This window comes from Ascaphus truei, chromosome 22, assembly GCF_040206685.1.
Source record: "Ascaphus truei isolate aAscTru1 chromosome 22, aAscTru1.hap1, whole genome shotgun sequence".
Classification (NCBI taxonomy): domain Eukaryota; kingdom Metazoa; phylum Chordata; class Amphibia; order Anura; family Ascaphidae; genus Ascaphus; species Ascaphus truei.
The window spans coordinates 14,563,483-14,573,770 of record NC_134504.1 but is presented as its reverse complement, the minus strand read 5'-3'; the positions used below and the strand labels follow the sequence as shown (position 1 = coordinate 14,573,770).

Genomic DNA, 10,288 nt, shown 5'->3' with positions numbered 1-10,288 from the left:
TATGTATGTATGTATGTATGTATGATGTCTCAGTATAATGATACAGTGTCCCCTGTGTATTATGTATGTATGTATGATGTCTCAGTATAATGATACAGTGTCCCGTGTGTATGTATGTATGATGTCTCAGTATAATGATACAGTGTCCCCTGTGTATGTATGTATGTATGTATGATGTCTCAGTATAATGATACAGTGTCCCTTGTGTATGTATGTATGATGTCTCAGTATAATGATAGTGTCCCCTGTGTATGTATGTATGTATGTATGTATGTATGATGTCTCAGTATAATGATAGTGTCCCCTGTGTATGTATGTATGTATGTATGTATGTTGTCTCAGTATAATGATAGTGTCCCCTGTGTATGTATGTATGTATGTATGTATGTATGATGTCTCAGTATAATGATACAGTGTCCCCTATGTATGTATGTATGATGTCTCAGTATAATGATACAGTGTCCCCTGTGTATGTATGTATGTATGTATGTATGATGTCTCAGTATAATGACACAGTGTCCCCTGTGTATGTATGTATGATGTCTCAGTATAATGATACAGTGTCCCCTGTGTATGTATGTATGATGTCTCAGTATAATGACACAGTGTCCCCTGTGTATGTATGTATGTATGTATGATGTCTCAGTATAATGACACAGTGTCCCCTGTGTATGTATGTATGTATGTATGTATGATGTCTCAGTATAATGACACAGTGTCCCCTGTGTATGTATGTATGATGTCTCAGTATAATGACACAGTGTCCCCTGTGTATGTATGTATGTATGTATGATGTCTCAGTATAATGACACATTGTCCCCTGTGTATGTATGTATGATGTCTCAGTATAATGACACATTGTCCCCTATGTATGTATGTATGTATGTATGTATGATGTCTCAGTATAATGATACAGTGTCCCCTGTGTATGTATGTATGTATGTATGTATGTATGATGTCTCAGTATAATGACACAGTGTCCCCTGTGTATGTATGTATGTATGTATGTATGATGTCTCAGTATAATGACACAGTGTCCCCTGTGTATGTATGTATGTATGTATGATGTCTCAGTATAATGACACAGTGTCCCCTGTGCCTCTCTCCCCGCACAGGACAGAGTCCTCTCCCCGCACTGACTGCCTGCAGGAGGCCCAGCTGGTCTGGGCTATAACCCGGGGACACCGAGTCTTCCTCACTCGGGAGGAGGTGCAGCAATTTGTCAGAGGGTGAGTGACACTGTCACCCTGTGGACTGCCCCAGTGCATGCTGGGACATGTCTCTTAGGCCTCGGCCAGGGTTCCCGCTGGCGTGCTGAGGCGCGCTGAGGCTCAGGGAAAGCCGTTGCTTTCCCTGCGCGCCGTCCGGGGGCGGTCCGGGGGCGGGCCAGTGATGTCACGGAGCTGGTTCGCCCTCATTGGGCGAGCCGCTCACGTGACCGGCCCTGCGCGCTTGCGGAAGCGTAGGCGAGCCCCTACTAAAGCCGGTCTAATTGCGGCTGTAGGGGCTCAGTGCTGAGCGGGAGCGCGCCTCAGCGCGCCTCCGCCAGCAAGCAAGTAACATGGCCAAGGCCTTACTTTCCCTATGCAATACAGTGAGGTTACAATCAGTAACTATGGTACCCTGGTGTGCAGGATAGGAAACAATGTGTGTCTCTTGAGAGATGGATAGATATACATACTAGCTGATATACCCGGGATTTCATTTTCCCGCTCCCCCCCTCTCTGGCTTTATCCTGTATATATGTGTGTGTCTCCCCTCTCTCTGTGTGTATATATAATTTATGTATCTCCCCTCTCTCTGCGTGTTTTTAATGACGTCACCCTGCCTTGCACTCAAAGTCCTCGAGAGCCAATGAGAGCCAAGGCCCGCCCCGTAGTCGGGCAATGGGAGCCAATGACAGCCAAGGCCTGCCCCGATGTCAGCCAATGGGAGAGCTTGACAGCCAATGAGAGCAAGCACAAACCCACACACAAACAATATACATCAATAAAAGGACAGCGCTGCTCCCATAGCACATACATAAAGAATATCTTTTAATAAAAATAACAATCAAAAATATAATTAATGCTGTATTTATTCCAAACGCTCCCAGTCCAGGTCCCAGGAGCTGAATTCCAAAATATCCAAAATAATATACTCCAATTTATCTGGAATGGGGAAAAAGCCAAGAGTGGCGCAATCGGTTATGATGGCACCAAGAGAGAGTGGAGGTCTGGGAGTGCCAGATATTTCCAAATACTACCTTGCAGCCCACCTAAAACAGGCCGCCACATGGAATAATGATCCAGCAGCTGGTTGGAGATTGAAGCTTCCTACATCTCTCCCTCCCATCCCTTTTGTGGGCGGGGGGGGGGGGAGGGGGGTCCGGAAGACAATGCCGGACAGGATGGGCCTGGGAGCGATGAGATGTACATGGGGGATATGGTCAAAAACAAGAACTAAATATGGCCTATCATCTTCCCCTTCAATGCTGACCCCCCTGTTTGACAATCCGGACTTCCCCCCGGGTTGTGATCCCAGGGACTTCAGTACAAAGCAGCCAATATAACAAAAGCGTCCGATCTGCTAATCAAAGGACGGCCTATGAAATTGTCCGAGGCACAGGAAAAATATGCCCCCGGGGGTCTCCCCCTGTGCGCTTTCCTCCAGATCAGACACTTCTTAACAACGATCTCCCACATCTCCAAGTTTGAAAACCCCTGTAACTTTGAAAGGATATGGGCGGTAGGAGCATATCGGAAGGGTCTGATCTCGGTGATCTACATGGGGCTAGCACGTGCCCTGATACCCGTCAACCATAGCTATATGCTTAAGTGGACTGCAGACCCCAATATAGAAATAGATAGAGAAGACAGGGGAGGATATGTGGGAGGCCGCAACCAAAACCTCAATTTGTACCACCATCAAGGAAAACATCTATAACATTGTATTCCACTGGTACCTCACCCCGAGGGGGCTGAACCAGGCCTTCCCTGGCCTGTCAGACCTCTGTTGGAGGGGATACGGCCAGCAGGGAGACCTGGTACACATACTGTGGACCTGTCCCGTGTTGGGCCCTTTTTGGGATATGATCCGAGTCATGGTGGAGGAGATAAGTGAGGTGGAGGTCCCGCTCGTTTTTGTTGGGCAAGCCTATAGAAGGCCTCCCTCCTCAGACCAAAAAATTAACATCCTTCGTACTAACGGCAGCCCGTCGCTCAATAATAGCAAAATGGAAAAAAAACTAGAAAAACCCAACAGGGAGATGGTCCTCACCAGAATCAGGGAAGTCCTTCTGATGGAACTCCTATCAGCTCGATTTAAAACAACAACAACTAGACAAATTCAACAGAACCTGGGAAGCTTGGCCATATGATTAAACCCCCATAGAATATTCAAACTCTGTTCTAGAGCTGGTGGACGTCGGGCCCTGGGTGGCCCTCTCTTATGCCGCTCCATGTCCCTCTCCCCCCCCCCCGAGCATCCCTCTCCCCCCCCAGCATCCCTCTCCCCCCCCATCCCTCTCCCCCCCCATCTCTCGCTCCCCTTTTTCTTCTTTTTTCTCTTTTAACTATCCTTACTCCTCTTGAAAAGGAGAGGCGGGTGCACATCCATAGACACCCCCCCCCCTCCGGACGGAGAGGAGGGCTTGATACTCTTGGATCCTAACGGGATGGGCAGAAGCTCTACTGTTGTCAATTTGTTCACAAAATACCCAATGACTTCTGTACCAGCTTGTTGTGATATGATATGCGGTACCCTACCCTCTGAAAACCCCAATAAAAAATGTGAAATAAAAAAGTATATATAATTAATGACCACTCGTAGGGTAAAAATAGAAAATGCGCAGAGGACACATAATCTGGAAGCTAAACGTTCGTAGATGACACTGAAAAATCTTGCAAAGTGCTGTGTAGCTAGAGCACCTTATTGCCACTGATACCGGGCTCGCTCCGGGAGTGCGCGTCCGCTCAGTACTCCCACCGCACACGTGCAGCGCTGCCCGAGGTCCGGTGTAGCAGGGATTCCCCTGCGCCTCTGGTATCGGGCGCGCTCCGGGAGTGCGCGTCCGCTCAGTACTCCCACCGCACACGTGCAGCGCTGCCAGAGGTCCGGTGTAGCAGGGATTCCCCTGCGCCTCTGGTATCGGGCGCGCTCCGGGAGTGCGCGTCCGCACAGTACTCCCCCTGCACACGTGCAGCGCTGCCCGAGGTCCGGTGTAGCAGGGATTCCCCTGCGCCTCTGGTATCGGGCGCGCTCCGGGAGGTGCGCGTCCGCTCAGTACTACCACCGCACACGTTACGGTTCCGAAACTTGAACTATTCTGTGTCAATGTCCAAATGTTACATCAGTGATCGCACTGTATAGAATATGGCTCCAGAACCAAGAGCAGTCCTATAGCGCAGCCCCACCTACGCGTTTCGTCGCTAGGGCTTGCGACTTTGTCAGGGGAACTCTAGCTTTACCTCCGTTCCCTATAACATTTGTTAATGGGTAGATATTTTGCTATATTTTAGTCTATTTGGGCGCAGTACTTGTGTCGACAAATCCTAAAAATAAAAACACTCGCCCACTTGGACCCTCAGCTCTCACGTGGACCCAGTGGAACCCACTTTTATTTTCTTATATGTAAGTTCACGTATTTGTTGTGTGTTTTTATATTACATGTATTACTATTCACTTCTGCTGTGCGGGGTCTTTTGTTTTTGGGGAGAAGGGGCGGCTCAGTGATTTTAAAGACACTGACTGGCACTGAGTGTGAAGCAGGGGAGTCTGGTCGGCTCCTTGTGACCTTGGGCAAGTCACTTTATCTCCCTGTGCCTCAGGCACCAAAAACATAGATTGTAAGCTCTACGGGGCAGGGACTGTGCCTGCAAAATGTCTCTGTAAAGCGCTGCGTATTATTATTATTATTATTTTTGATATAATATACATTTCTCTCCCTCCTCTGTCGCAGCTGTTCCCTGCTGAACTGTGAAGTGGTGTTTGAGATGCTGAACCGCTCCCTGGAGGAGGAGAGTGGCTGTGTGCGGATGGTGAGACTCAAATTCAGGAGCATTTTCTTCCCCTCCTTTCAATGTCCCTGCACCCCATAGCTGCTCCCAGCCCCCCGTTATATATTGATGCACAGGATTAGCGCGTTGTGTGTTTGCGTGGCATTGCAGGCCCCGCTGGCGTTATATATTGATGCGCAGGATGACAGCGTTGTGTGTTTGCGTGGCATTGCAGGCCCCGCTGGCGTTATATATTGATGCGCAGGATGACAGCGTTGTGTGTTTGCGTGGCATTGCAGGCCCCGCTGGCGTTATATATTGATGTGCAGGATGACAGCGTTGTGTGTTTGCGTGGCATTGCGTTATAGGGGGTTAGAGCGCTCTGTGCAATCCCATTCGTACAGCATAAAAGCGACACAAACCCCTGTAATACTCTGGGCTCGGAAAAGACGAAATGCACCATTGTTAATGCACAGAGTAACGGTACCTGGGGTTTTATAGCACAGAGTAACGGTACCTGGGGTTTTTGTAGCACAGAGTAACAGTACCCGGGGGTTTTGTAGCACAGAGTAACGGTACCCGGGGGTTTTGTAGCACAGAGTAACGGTGCTCTGGGGTTTTGTAGCACAGAGTAACGGTACCTGGGGGTTTTATAGCACAGAGTAACGGTGCTCTGGGGTTTTGTAGCACAGAGTAACGGTGCCCGGGGGTTTTGTAGCACAGAGTAACAGTACCCGGGGGTTTTATAGCACAGAGTAACGGTACCCGGGGGTTTTGTAGCACAGAGTAACGGTGTCCTGGGGTTTTGTAGCACAGAGTAACGGTACCTGGGGGTTTTGTAGCACAGAGTAACAGTACCCGGGGTTTTATAGCACAGAGTAACGGTACCTGGGGATTTTATAGCACCGAGTAACGGTGCTCTGGGGTTTTGTAGCACAGAGTAACGGTACCCGGGGGTTTTATAGCACAGAGTAACGGTGCTCTGGGGTTTTGTAGCACAGAGTAACGGTACCTGGGGGTTTTATAGCACAGAGTAACGGTACCCAGGGGTTTTATAGCACAGAGTAACGGTACCTGGGGGTTTTATAGCACAGAGTAACGGTGCTCTGGGGTTTTGTAGCACAGAGTAACGGTACCCGGGGGTTTTATAGCACAGAGTAACGGTACCTGGGGGTTTTATAGCACAGAGTAACGGTGCTCTGGGGTTTTGTAGCACAGAGTAACGGTACCTGGGGGTTTTATAGCACCGAGTAACGGTGCTCTGGGGTTTTGTAGCACAGAGTAACGGTACCCGGGGGTTTTGTAGCACAGAGTAACGGTGCTCTGGGGTTTTGTAGCACAGAGTAACGGTGCTCTTGGGTTTTGTAGCACAGAGTAACGGTACCCGGGGGTTTTGTAGCACAGAGTAACGGTGCTCTGGGGTTTTGTAGCACAGAGTAACGGTACCTGGGGATTTTATAGCACAGAGTAACGGTGCCCGGGGGTTTTGTAGCACAGAGTAACGGTACCCGGGGGTTTTGTAGCACAGAGTAACGGTGTCCTGGGGTTTTGTAGCACAGAGTAACGGTACCTGGGGGTTTTGTAGCACAGAGTAACAGTACCCGGGGTTTTGTAGCACAGAGTAACGGTACCTGGGGATTTTATAGCACCGAGTAACGGTGCTCTGGGGTTTTGTAGCACAGAGTAACGGTACCCGGGGGTTTTATAGCACAGAGTAACGGTGCTCTGGGGTTTTGTAGCACAGAGTAACGGTGCCCGGGGGTTTTGTAGCACAGAGTAACAGTACCCGGGGGTTTTGTAGCACAGAGTAACGGTACCTGGGGGTTTTATAGCAGAGAGTAACGGTGCTCTGGGGTTTTGTAGCACAGAGTAACGGTACCTGGGGGTTTTATAGCACAGAGTAACGGTGCTCTGGGGTTTTGTAGCACAGAGTAACGGTACCTGGGGGTTTTATAGCACAGAGTAACGGTACCCGGGGGTTTTGTAGCACAGAGTAACGGTACCCGGGGGTTTTATAGCACAGAGTAACGGTACCCGGGGGTTTTGTAGCACAGAGTAACGGTACCCTGGGGTTTTATAGCACAGAGTAACGGTACCCAGGGGTTTTATAGCACAGAGTAACGGTACCTGGGGGTTTTTATAGCACAGAGTAACGGTGCTCTGGGGTTTTGTAGCACAGAGTAACGGTGCCCTGGGGTTTTGTAGCACAGAGTAACGGTACCCGGGGGTTTTATAGCACAGAGTAACGGTGCTCTGGGGTTTTGTAGCACAGAGTAACGGTGCTCTGGGGTTTTGTAGCACAGAGTAACGGTACCCGGGGGTTTTATAGCACAGAGTAACGGTGCTCTGGGGTTTTGTAGCACAGAGTAACGGTACCTGGGGGTTTTGTAGCACAGAGTAACGGTACCTGGGGGTTTTGTAGCACAGAGTAACAGTACCCGGGGTTTTTGTAGCACAGAGTAACGGTGCCCGGGGGTTTTGTAGCACAGAGTAACGATGCCCTGGGGTTTTGTAGCACAGAGTAACGGTACCCTGGGGTTTTTTAGCACAGAGTAACGGTACCTGGGGGTTTTACAGCACAGAGTAACGATGCCCTGGAGTTTTGTAGCACAGAGTAACGGTGCCCTGGGGTTTTGTAGCACAGAGTAACGGTACCCGGGGGATTTGTAGCACAGAGTAACGGTACCCTGGGGTTTTATAGCACAGAGTAACGGTACCTGGGGGTTTTATAGCACAGAGTAACGGTGCTCTGGGGTTTTGTAGCACAGAGTAACGGTACCTGGGGGTTTTATAGCACAGAGTAACGGTACCCGGGGGTTTTGTAGCACAGAGTAACGGTACCCGGGGGTTTTATAGCACAGAGTAACGGTACCCGGGGGTTTTATAGCACAGAGTAACGGTGCTCTGGGGTTTTGTAGCACAGAGTAACGGTGCTCTGGGGTTTTGTAGCACAGAGTAACGGTACCCGGGGGTTTTATAGCACAGAGTAACGGTGCTCTGGGGTTTTGTAGCACAGAGTAACGGTACCTGGGGGTTTTGTAGCACAGAGTAACGGTACCTGGGGGTTTTGTAGCACAGAGTAACAGTACCCGGGGTTTTTGTAGCACAGAGTAACGGTGCCCGGGGGTTTTGTAGCACCGAGTAACGATGCCCTGGGGTTTTGTAGCACAGAGTAACGGTACCCTGGGGTTTTTTAGCACAGAGTAACGGTACCTGGGGGTTTTACAGCACAGAGTAACGATGCCCTGGAGTTTTGTAGCACAGAGTAACGGTGCCCTGGGGTTTTGTAGCACAGAGTAACGGTACCCTGGAGTTTTGTAGCAGAGTAACGGTACCCTGGAGTTTTGTAGCACAGAGTAACGGTACCCGGGGGATTTGTAGCACAGAGTAACGGTACCCTGTATATCCCCAGCGCTCCATGTGTGCCATCTCTTCCCTCATGACCTCTGACCTCCTGTCACATGACCACATGATGGCGGTGGTCCGGGAAAACCTGCAGAAGCTGAGCCAGGAGACCCCGGGACCCGTGACCGACAAGGCCACCAAGGTGAGAGCACACACGGCGCAGCCTCAGCTCCCGAACGCGTGTGCAAAGTGGCGCTTCCCTTTCTCACCCAGGCGTCCCGCTATCGCACACTCGTGGAAACCCTTAGGGTTCCTTTCTTGGGGCAGATTTGTCCCTTTTTTGGGGCAGTGAGGGAGTAGGGAAAATAAAAGGCACAAAAAATGTCAAACTAAAATTGTGAGTGTGCGTGCAGGTTCCACTGCATTGTACACACACGGAACGTTCCGGGCAGGGGAGAGGCCAGAATTATCCGCAGCTTTCTGATCATTTGGGTCATGCAGAATGTCACAAACCATCGCTGATTTGCCTCCTTATCCCACCGCAGCCTTTCCCAGGAGACCGGAGCCGCTACGGTTTGGGACATTAATGTCTCTTCGGCCTGTTGGAGGTGCAATCCCTCCTAGCTGGCGAGAACAACTCGCGCTCTCCACAATCGAACCGTTTTATTACCTTTCCGTACACACACAGATCATCGGCTGAAAGCCACTATTTCTGCTCCTGCTGGCGCTTCCGTAACGCCCGGCCGTGCGGAGTAGCTGGGTCACGCGGCGGGCGTACGCCTGTCGGGGATCCATGTTACAATGGACAAGAAGTAACGAGAGACGCACAGCGAGGGCTCATGTGCACGTCCTTTCCCAGAATCCCTGGCTGCAGTGTATGCTCAGGGATAATGGGGAAGGGCAGAGGTGCACACCTCTCTGAGACACGTGAATGCACTCACAGGTAGGATTTTTATGCGCTGTCCCCTTTGGAAAGTAAATAATAATATATTTTTGAATCGGGAGCAGCCCCCATCGTCTCTACCAGGGGACAAGGATAGAGAGAGGGGATGGGGGGGGGGGGGGGTTGCCTGCGATTGATTGCTCAACCCACCGTGATATCGGGGAGCAGCCGGAAGGGGAGACCCCCCTCCCAGCCGGGGCTCACCGGGTCATTTTAACATTCTCTGAGGTGTCTGATTTTGTAAACGATAATAAAAAAAAAAGCATTAATCACCCAGGTTTCTCCCTTAAAATATGTCGCTACCATTGGTTCATTTTTGTTTTTCACCTCCCCCCTCCCCCCTCCCTCCCCATCCTCCCCCCTCCCTCCTCCCTCCCCACCCTCCCTCCCCCTCTCCCCCTCTTCCCCTTTCCTTCTCAGATTCTGTGTCAGTTCGAGGCGCACACCCGAAATATACCCGTCCGTCGGGCTCTGCATCATGTGACCGGGCACTGCCGCCTGCCGCCGCCCCCCCGGGACCTGCTGAGTGACGTCGCCCCCCAGCACGCAGGAGGGGGTCTGCTGACACCCGTCAGTCTCCCCTCCTCGCCCACCACCGGCTCCGACACCCCAAACCCTGCAGGGGCCGATTCAGCCGTCAGCGGCGGGTGCGAGGGGAGCTGGAATTGGAACGCAGAGAGCGCGGCCGCAGAGGAAGGCTCGCCGGGTCAGAACTCCGGGGGCACGGAGACCCCCGGGCGGGGGCGCGGAGATGGACACTGCCCCGTGTTACTGTTTGACGGCATGGAGCTGGTCCAACCCGTGAGAAGCAGAGACAGAGGGGACAGAGCGACGGCGAGACCCCCTGCAGCTACGGGAAACTCTGACGCGGCGCCCGAAGAGGAGAGACCCAAGCCAGGGCTGCCGTCCGCCTTCTCCTTCCTGAACTCGTGATGCGGTGTGAGAGGAGGACTGAGGCGGGACGTATTGGGACTGGTTTACAGCCGCCATCCACTTCACTTGGGAATATATATTTATTTTTAAA

At 51.2% G+C, this 10,288-nt stretch overlaps 1 protein-coding gene across 1 annotated transcript in view; it reads left to right on the top strand.

Moving 5' to 3' along the window:
• Positions 1–10,288, top strand: part of TEPSIN (TEPSIN adaptor related protein complex 4 accessory protein) — a 15,634-nt gene extending 5,346 nt beyond the window's left edge. Inside the window, exons 9-12 of the mRNA XM_075579811.1 lie at positions 1,035–1,229; positions 4,940–5,018; positions 8,389–8,523; positions 9,685–10,288. Coding sequence (XP_075435926.1) covers positions 1,035–1,229; positions 4,940–5,018; positions 8,389–8,523; positions 9,685–10,197 — 922 coding nt within the window. The 3' untranslated portion in view covers positions 10,198–10,288. The remainder of the gene's footprint in view (positions 1–1,034; positions 1,230–4,939; positions 5,019–8,388; positions 8,524–9,684) is intronic.